Below are 15595 nucleotides of genomic sequence, written 5' to 3' on the forward strand. Positions count from 1 at the left end.
TTCCTCTCTTAACTTTTAGGATTCTTACCTTCTAAACTCCTTCTTTATATCCCGCCCACCCCCCACCCCCTTTCTCTTCTTCTTCTCTTCCTTGAGAGACATCTATGTAATAGTGTTACATTTCTGATGTTTTTTACAAAGTTTGAGATATTTAACACTAGTTGTTCTTTAATGTCATTGGGAGGGGCAGTATTTGGAGAAAGGCACTGCCTTTTTCTGTCTTTTTTTTTTTCCTTCTAATGGCAATGGAGAGGAACCAGCAGGTGTTATGAAAAGGTGCCTTTTAAAAAAAATTAAGCAAAATTAACACTAATTATCTAGATTGACCGTGAGTACTAAGAACATGCACCACTCTAGTTGTTGTCATGATTTCAATTACAGCATTGTAACTTATGGTTTTAAATTTTATTAAGTGCTTGTGCTTATTTTTTTTTTCTTGGTGGCCTGCCCCCCATGAATGCAAAAGGCTTTTTTGCAATTTACTCTTAACCTATCCAGTGTGTATTAGACAACTCTATTAATTATTATAGACTGTTATTGCAGCTTTCCTGACCTTCACATTGGGTCCTATCTGTGCTGATCTAAATGCATTGTTTTAATGATTTCCAAAAAAAGAAAAAGAGAGGAAAAAAAAAAGAAAAAAATTCAAGGCAAGCTTTGATGTGGCTTTAGCTGCCTCGATCGTCTGGCCGCATCTCAGAGATGTGTCACCTATGCCGGGAGGGAATAGGGAAATCACGTTTTGAATGGTAATGATAACATACTAATCACTTCCTTTCTTTGAAGATAGAAGCGAGATATTCTGTCAGCATCCCTGGCTGCTAGAGCTTGGAGGCACTGGTCTAGGTGTATTAGCTTAAGTGTGCATGTCAATACAGCTTGCATCTCCCAAGATCCATAGGGGCTCATTAGAGCAAGGTAGATCGTTTTGGTAGACAGCCACTCAGATAATATGTATGGCACCTCCTTTTTTTATTATTATTAGAAAGCATTTCTTCAATTTTAAAATGACATCTGTCAACAAGGCAAAGTTGTAGGAAATATTTTTTGACAAATATCCAAAATGTTGTTTTTGGATAAAGGGGTGCTTAGAAAGCTGTGTGTGATTACTTTACTGGGGGGGGGAGGGAAGCTTATATTTTTTGATGGCTTGATTAGTCTAGGATCAAATTTCCAAAGGAAATGAGCTTACATGTTGAAATGTTGGCCTTTTGGATGGAGAATAAACTAATGAAAATAATATCTTCACTTTTTCACTGTTGCAAACTCCCTAAGTGAAAATGTATTGGAAGACACATTTTTACTAGAGTTTATTGTTATCTCATAAATGGGCAAATGACATCTGGGAAAAATATCTTACAGCTACGTGTGTGTATGTTATTTATATATTCATATATATATTTAGGCATAAGAGATGTAAATCAAGAAACCAGTGTTTTGTTTCTGCATCTTTTTACATCAAACAGTCTGAAGAATATTCATGCTGTTCAGTATTCTGTATGAATAGCTCGTTGTTTTTATCACCTCACTTGAGTAGTACACATAAAGGAAATATATCCTCTGCTGAAAATTAAGTTCATGTTAAAAACTACCACTTGCATTTAAAGTGATGGTTTCATCAAACTGTAGTTGAATAGAAATCATGGGTGCTCGCATATATGTGTCACAGGGAAGTCTATTTTGGAAATGCTCTTCAGACAGGTTTCCTGTATAATAGTCACATTCTGTTTTGTGAGTTCATGTAATAAGAGTGAAGCACATATTCCATGTTTCAAAACAAAAATGATTGGTACACATAATTATGATTCATCATAGAACCTGCCCCTTCCAGTGGTCCTTGTAACAGGCTCTTCCATAAAATATATGTGGATATTTTTATGTTTTGGAATATGAAAGCACAATTAAAAAGGGGGGGAGAACATTGTAGACTGCTGCCTGATTATATTTTTTTTCTCTCTCTCCCCTTTTCTTTTTCAGAGGGCACATCTGCTCGATAACACAGAGAGGCTGGAAAGGTCATCTCGGAGACTAGAGGCTGGATACCAAATAGCAGTGGAAACCGGTAAGAATTCTGAGAGTGAGCAAATTGTCTTGCTTATGCACAGCAGTCTTCACAACACATGACATTTCAGGGAAACTTCAAAGGCAAAACAGAGACAGCAGCCCGAGATGTGGTTTACATATTGGGGAGACAATTGGGAGCTTATTTGCGCTTATCTTTTTTCAAGTTAAAAGGCATGACATCTACTGAAAACAGTTCCTGAGGTTTAAAAGTATACATCTGAAAAGAGATGGAATACTTTGTCTAAATTCTACATTTGTCTTAATATGCAGTTACATGTTGTCAGTTTACCCACCCGCAATGATTGCTAGCACACACTGCAGACTCCAGTTGTTTTTGTCTTTTACTTTTATTCATATATGTAAAAAATATCATTTTAATAAATTTATGAGTTATTAACTACAGATGATGTATAACAAGGTTATCAGCTCAATTTTCTTGCAATCAGTTCAGTGACTGATTATGCAGCTGTTTCTGTGCAATGAAAGAAATAAACAAACCATACCCCAAAATACACAGATGGAATAAAATTAAGGGAGAAGGCTAAATTGAGGCTCAATTGTTGAATGTGTTGTTTTATTGACTACAACTTTTCAGCTGGTATTTTCAAAATGTTTTTACTAAGTTTTAGCTATTTATAGTGGATTTTTTTAAAACCAGCAATAGTTAAGCCTCCAAAGTCTAATCCCCTTAAATAAAGCTTGCGCAAAGTTACAAAAAGTTTCAGAAAATGTGTGTTCGAGCAACGAAGTAATTTTCTGGCAGAGAGTCCCAATTAATTGATATATTCCAATATCTTTTTAGAATTCAAGCGTTATTTAAGAGGTAAATTAAGTTGAACCCTTGTAGAGTTAAATACGGCTGTGTTAAATGAATGGTATTACTAAAGTGCCTGCATTTTAATTATTCTGGGCTTAGTGCTATGCACAGTAATGAAATGGATGTATGGAACATACAGTGTAGATTTTGGAGGGGACAAGGAGAATTAATTCTCTAATGCCAGAGGATGACACATTAGTAGAGATGGACATCTGATAGCAATTAAGTTTGCTTTCCTGCAGATTTTCAGGTCTGTTCTATCAATGGTCATAACTTTTTTTTCTTTAGAAGAACTATTTTAAACTGGTCAAAAATGGTTCCTGTTCTGCTTTATTTGAGCCTGGATCTTTCACAAAGAAACAGTATATAAAAATTCAGACTGATCCTTTTGGGGAACAGATATATCATTTTTTGCTCCATGTGGAATTTGTTTTATAGAGAAGATGATCATGTTAACTTCCATTGCATATCTCCATGGTGATCTCTGAGAAATATGGTTGGAGTGCAAATGTACATTTATATGGAATTTATATTACATTTATATGTCTTTTGGTGTCAAAACCAGGTGAAACTGCATTGAATTCCATAGAGTCACACTAATTCACCCCATCTTTGTGTCCATCTTTACTTTTCATCTTGAGCAGTGATACATATATATATAGTTCTTGTTCCCTAAACTCTGTGAAGACTAGTAGTGTAGCGATATTATATGATGTTTTAATATTAAATAATTTGGAGATTATGAATTTGGAAATATTAACTTCATTGTAGTGTAGATTTTTGCAGATCTTTGTGGAAATGGATTAATTATAGTTAGTTCCTGGCATAGATTATGATGATTCTAGGTATGAGTGAATTTAGATTAATTCAGTGCAATGAAAGAACTTACTTTTGGAGTTATTGTATGATCATTTTGTGTTGAGGTCTCAAAATAAAATATTCCATTTTGGAGTTTCAATTCATCATTGAGTTGACTCCTCAGACCCTGTCTTACCTTGATTATTACTTTTGCTGCATAAAGATCTTCTCTCCACACCATTGGTGAGGCCACATCTGGAGTGCTGTTTCCAGGTCTGCGCTCCCTGGTACAAGAAAGACATTGACTTACTGGAGTGAGTGTAGCAAAGGGCCATGAAGAGAATTAAGGGATTGGAGCATCTTTCCTGTGAGGAGAGGTTGAGAATGCTGACACTGTTCAACCTGGAGAAGAGCAGGCTAAGGGGGAGTATATCAATGTGTATAAAGAGCTGATGGGATGGGATGAAGAAGAGGGAACCAGACTTTTCTCAATAATGCCCAGTGACAGGACAAGAGGCAATGGGCACAAATTGAAACCTATGACATTCCATCACAACACAATAAAAGAATATTTTACTGTGGGAATGGTCAAACACTGAAATAGGTAGTCCAAAGCGATTGTGGAGTCTGTGTCTGTGAAGATTTTCCAGGTGGGCATGGTACTGGCTCTAGGTGATCCTGCTTGAGCAGGGTGTTGGACTAGACGATCTCAAGAGGTCCCTTCCCACCTCAGCCATTTTGTGATTCTGTGAGGAGAAGGAGGTGGAGGTGACAACTCTTAAGTATCTATTCTACTTTATTTATGTGGTGTCTTTTCACAATTATGGATATGTATGTTGCTTATTGTAACGATGCTGGATGATTTTCACCTCTGAAATAAGTCACATTTGGGTCTGTCTTATTACCTTAATCAGCAAAAATACATATACTATTTTAACCTGCCCCTGTGATCATCTAAGGATTAATCTGACATCACATAACTAATTTAATGCAATTTCACATTACCATTCCTGAAATTACCATGATAAATTGGAAGCTTTTTTCCTGTTTGCATCTCTAAATTGATAAGGCCTTTCATCTTATGTACAGTTGTTCATACAAGCTGAGATCTGTTGGAAGGTCTGACTTCCTTCTTTGAGCGGTGCCATTGATTCATGGGTTTCAGTGGTGTCTGAACAGGATTCCACTTATGTCACCATCTCTAAGACACAATCCAACACTGACTGTCAGACTTTCGTAGTTGGCTATCATTTGTTGATACTGAGGATGCTTAAATCTATGCAGAAACCTCCTGAAGGACTAAGCAAAGCCTTTAGTATCTGGTGACCAGTTCTGTAGTACTCAAGGCCTACTGTAAAGAGAAGAATGTTATTCTAAGTGTTTGTAGGGGTATGTTGCAAATGTAAGAGGCATTTGAGTAGATGATTCGATAGACCAGTAAGTTCATCAAAGCATTTGCATTTCAATTGCCTGAGTTCTATGGCACAAACACACATGAGTGAAATCTCTCAGGACATACAGGTAAACCACCAGCTCTTTGAATCTTGAAGGTCTCCATTGTTTGTGCCAGGCAGGGGAAATTTTAATAATGGCTGATAACACTGCAAAGTGCACTCATCTGCTTTTTTAAAATCAAAATATTGTTTTAAAAAATATTTCTTGTGGTTATTTTTCTGGTTTTATGTTATCATCTGCTTTGCTGGTAGGGAACAGACAAGGAAGTTTACAGCCATGTTAGTAGGCATTTCCATCACTACTCATTATTTACGACACTAGAACTCAGTATTCTTAATTTCAGATCATTTAGTCTGACCATATACCCTCAGAATATGAGAAGGATTTTAAAAATGCATGAAAATTGCTGGTTTCAGTTGAAAGGAGACTCCGTTGAATTAATCCTGATTAATCACAAAATTATTCCTGTTTTGGAGGGGGAGATTTCCTAATTTCATTCCCCATGCTTGGATTTCCACAGCACCAAACTGAATTCTAGAACTTCCTTATTTCACTGGCAGAATATAGTGTAGTAAGGTATCCCCTTCTTTGTCGAGTCTTAGATATCTTTGCTCAGACAGGAGTATTTTGAATGAGGAATAGTTCAAAATGCTTCATTTATCTTCAGGGGTAAAATTGACATGCAAATGTAAAACAATGTAAAACACCGTCAAGCAGAAGAAGGAAAAACCTTGTTGTAGAGGACCATTGTAATCTGCAGTTGAATTGCTTTCGGTAAGTTCTTCTCAACTGCCAGATACTTTCTAAGGAAAAAAAATTCCTGGTGTTTACATAATATAGACTTCACCTTGTTTCATGACAATGTAAGAGAGAGATTCAACCATTGAATGCTGTCCAGGCTTTCATGGCAAAACTACATTGCAGGTATTTATTTTTTTTCCTTCATGAACCTTGGATTTTTCTATAGCTTTCAGTACGTGTAATTTGAGAACAAGTGTTGAGCTTGCTTCTGTGAGTGATCATTATTTAGATATTATGCTGTGGCTCTGAATCTCTCTGAAATATCTGTGCTCCTAGAAGAGTTTGTAGTTTGTGGGTAATAGGTGTATTCTTTGCACTGAAACTTAAAATTTTGTTTCCACTTCTGTTTTTATATCCCTTTTGTAATATGTAAACATAGTGTTGTAAAGAAAAGAAATCAAAAGAAGAAAAACTCTTTTGTTCCATTTACAGAAAATCCTTCTGAATCTTGACTTTAGGTTGCTTAAAATGTTTTTTCCAATCCTCCTTACTCTTTGGGAATCCCAGGAATATGTAATTCTGAAACAGCTAAAGGAGAAATATCTCTGAGCAAGAGACACTACAGCTTATATCCCACCCTTGTGTGACATGAATAATTCTCGGTACTAAGGGATCCAAGCAAATTTCAGTGGCTTTCACCTGTTGTAATGAACTACAGTCAAACCTCCCTTTCTCGACTGAGCCATAAATATGTAATGTAATGTAGTGGTAGCCTAGCTGACAGGCAGATGGTCAGACCTGCCTCAAAGTATTGGCAGCCTTCTAGGTGGAAAGTAAATGAGTATCTCATTAGACAGAGGTGTTTACTTCTTTAGGAAATAATACTAGGCATTGTCTTATCTGGATGCAGAACTGAGTGAAAATACAGCGAATGGATCAGTGAAAGTGTGCTAAGAAATGTTTATAGAGGGCTCCTGAAGGCAGGAGTCTTCAAGTTCAGTGACTTTAACATGAATAGGGAACTATTTTAAAATAACTCCAGTAGGTATCTTGCCAGATGTGAGTAATGGAATTTGAGGTACCAGCCCATTGTCCACAGCAGCATGCCGCAGGTTTGGATTCCTGACTCCTTTACTGATGGAACAACCTGAGCCCCAACCACCTGCCCTGAAGGACCTTCTCCCTCCATATTTCATGGGGTGGTTGTGCTGTTCAGGTGTCACAAATGAGATGCACGCCAGAGCTGACATAAAATATGTGAAACCATAAAGATTTAAGTAAGTATGTCCACTAAACTGATTCCATCCCGTTACAGTTGCAAGAGCCAGAGGTTGGCTTTTCAGGTAGACAATATAGTAAGCATTGCTATGATCAAACTAAAAAGTGTTTGCTCAGCTTAGAAAAAATTTAAATGGCTTTAACATCCAACATTAATTTAACAAAATAACAAACCCTAATGTCCAGACATGTAGGGCTACGTTAGACTAGTGGAAAGGGTGTTGCTTCTTCTGTGTTGTAATCTTGTATACTTAGTAATTTGCTTGCATTAGTTAATATCACTTGGACTTTCACACCCCTGGTCTGTCTTCAGGTGCATGCAGATTCCAATTACATCTGAGCTCCAAATAACTGAGAGTATGGAAATGGAAACCAAGTTTTGAAAATCAGAACCTTGCTTCTAGTGCCCCTTGCTTTAAATAAAAAAAAAGTCTATTCCTGTCCCAGATATTTACACTTAATATCCACCTGTTTCATCTCTAATGAATTATTCATACATGTATATGTGAATACTGTATGTAAAACCTTTCATTAGAGAAAGAGGGCTTCTGAGTTCTGGAGCATATACCAATATCTCCTCCTCAGGTGTTTCTTTGATATGCCAGAACATCTTTCTACTGAAATCTTAATCCAAAGTTTCTACAGTGAAATGAGTTTTTATGCAGTTTCCAGTCACCATCAGAGAGAGCTTTTTCATGATCCCTGTTTCTTCTGCTAGCAACTGTATTTCATGTTTCATATATAATTTTTTTCTTTGCTGGCTGATTTCTATTAAAATCTGTTTATTGTTTCAGAAATTCATTTTGAAGTGGCATATTGCATTCCTACATCTCTAAGCCCTCTGCCCTCCTTCATAGTCCGGGCTTTAAAGTGGGGAGGAGGAAGAAATAGGGAGAGATTTTTGTTTCTGAGGATGTCAGGCCTCAGGAGTATCCCAGCTGTACGGTCATGGGGGGGAGACATGTTCAGGTAGTGCTGCTGCCGCCTTGTAACAGACAGTCAGAAGCCGCACTGAGAGGGCACGGAGAGACCAAACTACTCGGTTTCCATTTCTTAGTGCTTTACAGTGCCGTCGTTGATACCGGCAAAGTGCTTTTTACCCCTTCGGTTTGAATATTGCTTGCCGGTTTGTCGCTTGTCCAGTCACCGAGCTGCCCCCTCCGGCCTCCTGTGGGCCCCCTCCTCCTTCCCGGCCCTCCCGGCCTCCTTCCTCCCCCTCACCAGCCTTCCCGGCTCTGACCTTCCCAATTCCAGCTCCACATTTCTCTTCACTACTTTATTTCGATCCAGATACTCCTGCCCATATTTATTCAAGTTCTGGCACCAGCCCCATTTTCCTTGGCTCTGTGTTTCCTCTTAGAGATTTGACGGAACAGCCGTATGGGCCTTGCGTGTTTGTGGTCATGAAAAGTTTACCCTGAAACCCACCTAACCGTGTCTGGTACCGTTCAAAGTCTGTTCCCTCTGCTCAGTGGCCCTCTGCATTTGTGTGTCGTGTCTGAAATGCAAGACATGGATTTTTTGAATATATTCGTATATTTACAAATGTATTGCATAAAGTGCTTACCATGAAGTAAGGAAATGGTGACTTTTCATTATTTAAGTACTGTCCTCTACCTGCTTCAGAGTACCAAAAAAAAAAACAACTTTTCCAACTACTTTTTCTGAAGAGACGAGAAAAACTTATTTTGTATTTTTTCACAGTCTATGCAGTATTGTAAGACCATTTCTGTTAAAAGCTTATCTTTTGGGTACTCAGCACCTTTCAGCTGGAATTCCAATAAAATGAATGCTTATCTTTCACCTCAGTAGGTTTGGGATTATACCATTAATGCAGCAAATAAGGAATGTCAAATCTGTTCAGTAGTACAGATTTGCTAAGGTATCGTAGGAAAAATAGTGATCCAAATTTGGCCATTTTGTCCCCTGTTCTGCAGGAAGTCTCAGGTTCTTTTAATGTTCACTAATGTGCAGGAATTCGTTATTGTGCCACATATCATGGGACAGCTCAACTTCTTGAATCTTGTTAGGAACTGGCATCCAGTTGAAGTAAGTTTGTTTAAGACTGATTTTTGGATTAGCAAAACATTGCAATAACTTCTTAAAGATACTTTATTATACGTACTAGAAACATAGTTTTCAGATTGTGGATTTTTATACCATGCTAGAATAATGGAAACATTTTGTTTCAGATATCAGAAACTTTATGCTTAAGTCCTTCCCACGTGCATTCCAGACAAATAATCATACAGGCTGAAATCTGTGTATATTCTCATGAATACCTTGCCCTTGTCATAGAATACCTGTGAATAATATTAATATCTGAATTAGAAACTGAACTCGGAAGATAACTTGTAAAGCATTATTTCACAAGCACTGCATTGGACCACCTCTACTGTGTAGACTGCCCTACAGGAAATAACCTATTACTGAATCACTGAAAACAGCAATTCATTGTAATCTTCTTTGGTGCTGACCCTCTTTCTCCAATGTATTTAGCAGTATAAGATGGTGTTATTGGTGAAGGTATTCATTGCAGCTTATTCCTATGTCCATAGCAAAGCTTTTGAAGACTACTTGTCTTAATAAAAATGTGAAGATTTCAAGTTGAGGTATGTGATTATATTTTTTGGTCTGAAGTTACACTATGTACTTCTTTCAACTTTGAAATTATTTAGCCTCAGGAAGGTTTCCCCCCTGTGATAATATTTCAGAGTTTGTTGTCCGGTTCTGAGCATGTAAGGCAAATAAAAGAAAGAAGGATAAAAATAAAAAGATAAATGAATAGTAGGTGTTGTTTCTAGCAGTCCGAGTAAACTCTCCTTGGCAAAGGGATAATGGAAAAAGCCACCAGTTTGACTTTCCTCCATATATATATTCTCTTTCCTCATTTGCACAACACTCTCAGCCACCATGCTTAGGTGTCTCTGAGAGATGTCAGAATTTTATCTAACATAGCTTGTCCTGACAACCCATTGCAGTAGGTGGACAAAAAATTTGAAGTCATGTCAATAGCAAGGAAATGTTCAACTTGTGTTGGCCTGAGCAGCTCTCTTGATCAGGTTTCATATTCTCCCTGAGAAAAATCAGTTGTAGAGAACTTGCCCAAAAAGTTTCAGATAGTTGGGAACTGCTGGTTAGTCTTTAATGGGTAGACTTCAAATCCTGATATATTGTCCCTAGACACTCTCCCCTTTTACTCATGATTTCTTCTCTTCCTCCCATCCTATACCACAACCACTTCTTTTGAACTTTCACCGAGTGAAATGAATTGATTCCAAGTGATACTGGCTTGGCAATGACAGTCAGTTACAATCTTTAAAAGAGCACAGCTGAATGGAATTACAAGTCCACCTTTTGACCTTCAAATATATTAATACCCTGCTAATTTAATGACTTCATTTGGTGATTTCATTGTCTACAGAACATAAGCTGTGTATTTCATTAAAAAAGCAGACTTTGGTGAGATATTATTTTGGGTGCTTAAATAAACAACATGATTTTCAATAGTTTTTAACAGATTTTTCACTATATGGGCACAGCTGAATTTGCACAGCATGAGTTCTTGTTGGGCAAAGACTCTTTGTATTACAACATACATCAAGAAGAAAAGTTGATGAGCTTAGACTTGACAAAATAAAATTCACCCTAGGTTTTTTTTTTATTTTATTTTATTTTTTTTTGTTTGAAGCTTTCTACTTCTACTTCCTGTCAGGCTAACAGTGTTTTCCTCCAATTGCACTAAAGAACAAAGTTTCACATGAAAAAATTTATCTGTATTGAACATGCTTTTCTAGGTAAAGTCAATATCAAAAGGGTTTTCATGGCAGATCATCTTTCAAGTGCAGTATTTTGCCCTTTTACAACTTAGGACTGAAGAGTTATAGTTACACAAATGCCTTTTTTTTTTTTTTTTTTTTTTTTTTTGGAAGAAGTATGGGGGGAGGGGAAAGCCCAAACTTCTGTCCTGAAGCAAGACATAGAAGCAGAGGATTGAAAAACATCATTCTCACCCCAGTATGGAATGATTAAAGAGCAGCTTATCTAGATATTTCTTCATGTAGTTCAAGTCATACCGTACTACTTTATGCTAATGATTTTACTACCCTGCTTATAGAATATGTTTTCTTCCGTAATTACTGGCATTTATAGTAAAAAAAAATATCAAATTGTTGCATGTACAAGCAAGCAAATTTGATAAGTACTGAACGTTATGGAAACTTAGTCCAGTCATGGTTGAAATGTCTGCTTGTGTAATGTGTGTCAGTTGAGCACATAACCTCTGCTTTTTGCAAGTAATACTGGCCATCCAAGTTTCTATTTTTAAATCAAAACTTTGTTGTTTTTCAGTTGGATTTTGTTTGTACTGTCTTGCTTTTGAACAATGAGGCTTATCTCGGCCTAATAGCCTGTAATATGAATTTTACTTGATTACTAAGTAAATGTCTACATTGTAAAATTGAAATTAATGCCTTTCTTATGGCATTCTTACAGAAAGAGTCAGAAGTTCAGTGTAAGAAGCTGTTTACTAGCTTGATTTCATATCAGAGTGAGTTCAAGTGCTGATCTGCAGTACCAGTTGTCTTTCTGAACTAGCATGATAATTTTCTTTGAGCTGTTGCAGCCCTGTTTTGAGAAACTACTGCTAGTTATTAGCTACCAGGTGTTGTAAGGAACTGTAGACCCACAAAATTTGGCTTTGAAACATGGCTTTGAAAACTACAGTTTCACAATTTTATATCAGTCTGTCATAGGCCACTTACACACATCTGTCCATTCTTGTTTCTCTACATTTTTTCTTTGCTCAAGAGTACCTTTTTTGTTTTTTTGTACTAACTCATCTAGTTCAATGGAGGGTCCTTCTACTGATTCTGTGATTTTGTGTTCCTTCCATATTTTGCAAACTCTTCCCTTGCTCCTAATTTCCAGCATCAGCTGTCTGTCACATTATGGTTGTTTTTCTGCCATTTGCTATTTACCTCATATTATTTCACTAGCTCCAAAAATGTAAATGTAAAATTTTATATGAAATTTTATACTCTTGACCTAATCATTACAATTGTAATAAATGCTCATGGTTGTAAACAAGCCCAGTTATTGGCCAAGCGTAAATATTTACATATTGAATTGCAAGTGTGTATGTGCACGTGCATTCATGTGCATGCTGGGGAGGAGAGGTGGTCTACTTTGCTTAGTACATTTCCAAAAAGGTTTGCAAGATAAGAGCTTGTTACCATGAGTGAGGTCAAGCTCAGCGTAATGATGTCTGAATCTAGGTAGCTAATCTGAATCTAGTAGCTAATTGTTGTGGTTTGCATTTTTGTGAAATAAATCACACAATTTACGCTGCGTATCTTGCAAAGATAAACATTGGTGCAAAGGTAGTCTCTTACATCTGCTTGGCTGGTCTCTACTATGATGAACTTTTCCATATTTTATGGTCTCTGTGACTCTATAAATGTGAAAATTTTGAAGCGTTCATCTATTTGGGGATTTGGTTCCTGTTTAGCAATTTTGGAGGATCTAGACAGACAACATGCAAAACAGTTAGATGAAGGGATTGTTCAGTCTTTGCTTTTTTCATTATTCAGATAGATGCAATAATTCTATGTTTTTATTACATGTGCCTTGAAAGTATTAATCTGATTTTTATAATTGCATGTTGTAAGATTTCCATGTGTTGAATGTCTTGGCACTCAACTGCTACAATAATTGGCTGGAATGCCATCTTGAGAAATTTTGTGAAAATGACTGATTATATTTCCTGTACTCCGTATGTAAGTGCTTTTACTGGTTTAGTGCCGAATTTTTCAGCAGTGAAATATCAAGTAGAGAAGCATTAAGAATGAAATTTAGATACCACATTAATTTTTTTCATTATTTTAATTTTAAAAAATTAACTGCTTTAAATTTTATGGTGAGGATGTATTTTAAATCCAGTCTAGAAACAATGATGTTTTTTTAGATGAGTTTAAAATAATGAGTCAGAGTCTTGCTGAAATGTTAATGAGTCAAGTGGAGGTTTTTTATTGCATGCACCATAAAATATTCTACACAACAAAAATTCTAGCATCAGCATAAGATTTATAAATATGTTGTGTGCTAGATTACGTATTTACTGTAAGTATTTATAATAGAGTACATGTTAATTTTAACACTGTCCTTAATTTTTTTCTTTCCAGTTTAGTGTGCTGAAAAGTTGTAGTCTTAATTATTTTAGATTTTAAATAACCCAACAGATGCAGAAAAAAATGTTACTTTCTTGGACTGGTTCATGGTGAATTCAGAAGTAGATTAATTGTCATAAAATGAGCTAGTCTGCTCTACTGTTTTAAGTTCATATAAAAGTGGGACAGGATGACACTTAATTCAGTAAAAAGTTATTCAGGATCAAATACTATAAATTATGGAGCTGCAGTTAGGATTTATTGTCTTTTTCTGAATTAATTAAGCAGGGAAGGTACCTAAATCAGATGGAAGAAAACAGTACTTGATTATAGACCTGCTTTACCATTTTCTGAAGTAATTGTAGGCACTTAACTCCATCTTTGGAGAAAACACTTACAAATACTTCTAAAAATCTGGCCCACAGAAATGGAATTTACACTAAATTTGTGGAATAAATTCATCATTTGTAAATGTAAAATAAGCTTGGATAAACTTTACTGTTTTCCCCATGTTGATGACTTTTTTTTTTTGAGTTTTTTTATTCAGCTACTGAAACAACGAAATAGTGGTTTTATGCTTTTTCCACAAAAGTTGCTTCAAATTCAAAATTTAAAAAACATAAATCACATAAATAAGAAGAATATTCTGTAACCTACACAGCCCTTAAAGAACTATATAGAAGTGTAGTATATCCTCCTGACTACCCAGAAAGGACAAAATTGAGTTTGAAAGATTTTCATTTGGTGGAAATTGCCATGTTTTAATGGCTATGCAAACAGAGCAATTGTTTCATTAATAAAATAATTTAAACTAGTGGTTTAAAATAAGATTGACTGCAGTTATTTAATTGCAGGGTTTTACTTCTCCATTAAACCAAATATATATTTCTGTATGTTTGTAAAGAGCAATGCTTACTATTTCACTTCATTTTCCTCTTAGATACATAGTTATTTGCATAATCACATTTCTTAATGTTTTAAAACTTAGACCATTTGTAACAAACAAGACATTTTATTCATCTGTAATGCTCTGCATAACACACTTGCGCCATTATATATACATTTTTTCTGGGAACTACTATGTTTTGGTAGCAAATGAATGTTTGAATATTTGCCTTGTAAATTTATGAAATTTGAAGCAAAATTTTGATACGGGCAGGTAAAATATTGAATTAACATTGGAAGTAGCTTTATATTGTCTCCTGTTGTGTTGACTTTTTGCTTGCTCAAATATTCGAAGAAAGGTCCTGTTGCCAAAAACCAGATGACCCGTGTTTTCACTCGTATCTACAACACAGGTCTGGAGTCTGAATATTAACAGTTTTAGTTCTGTACAATTTGTGGACTATAAGCCTTTCTGTTACAGCTTATTCATGCATAAAATAACATTTTCTGCTTTGCATAATGATAAAAAGTCCTTGAATTGTAAAGTTCTGCAAATGTGCTGAATGTTATTAAAGTTTTGTAGTATCCTTGTTGGCCATTTTAAATGCTTGCCAGTAATGCACACAGTGTGCCTTGTTTGTGCTGTAAATTTAATAATATCTCTTCACACAAATATAATTCTTTAGAAATCTAATATGTAACTTCCGTATTTTGAGACGTTACATTATTGACCATTTGTTATAATGGAGTATTTAACTGCAAAAATACCTGTATGGGCTTGGCATTTCCTGAAATTTATTTCCTTCCCAGTTGTTTTCCAAGAGTACGCTAGAGCTTCACTGATATTTGTCTGTGTAAGTTAGCAGGAGACTAATTGCTCACTTCTGGTTTTTCTTTAGATGTGTGAATTCTTGAGTAACAAACTACAAATGAGAAGAAAACTTAGGGTGATTTTACAAGGGCCTGCTCCAGAGTTCATTGAAGGCAGTAGGAAAGTTTCTTTTGATTTTGCTGGAGATCATGTTGGAAAGAATGAGGCATAAGAAAAGCCAGAAAGTCCACAACTGTTATTTGGCTACTTCTTTTCTTATGAGCTTTATTTTAATTTGGTGAAATATGTTAATGTCTACTTGATATTGAGTAGCCTCTAAGAGGGATTCATTTTTGGTGTTGGGAAATAACACCATGAATGACCATTCAGTACTTGGGAAGCATTAGGGTCAGAACTGAAGACAGAGCTCATGAAGCTACTAGTTCTAGATTAATATAAGGGTTTGAGTATTTGAAAACTTTGAAAATGATCCAGGTAGACTCTATTCTTAACTTTTAATGTTTTGGGGTTTTTTGTATCATGTCAAATACAGTGCTTTCTTATCTCCAAAGATTAAAT

At 35.9% G+C, this 15595-nt stretch overlaps 1 protein-coding gene across 4 annotated transcripts in view; it reads left to right on the forward strand.

Annotated features, from left to right (window-relative positions):
• The window catches only part of VTI1A (vesicle transport through interaction with t-SNAREs 1A), a 275231-nt gene that overhangs the window by 66107 nt on the left and 193529 nt on the right, over positions 1-15595 (forward strand). For all 4 annotated transcript variants that reach the window (XM_075026425.1, XM_075026423.1, XM_075026426.1 and 1 more), the window contains one exon: positions 1978-2062. In XM_075026425.1, the coding sequence (XP_074882526.1) occupies positions 1978-2062 (85 nt within the window). The remainder of the gene's footprint in view (positions 1-1977; positions 2063-15595) is intronic.

Source organism: Buteo buteo, chromosome 4 (genome assembly GCF_964188355.1).
Source record: "Buteo buteo chromosome 4, bButBut1.hap1.1, whole genome shotgun sequence".
NCBI classification, from domain to species: domain Eukaryota; kingdom Metazoa; phylum Chordata; class Aves; order Accipitriformes; family Accipitridae; genus Buteo; species Buteo buteo.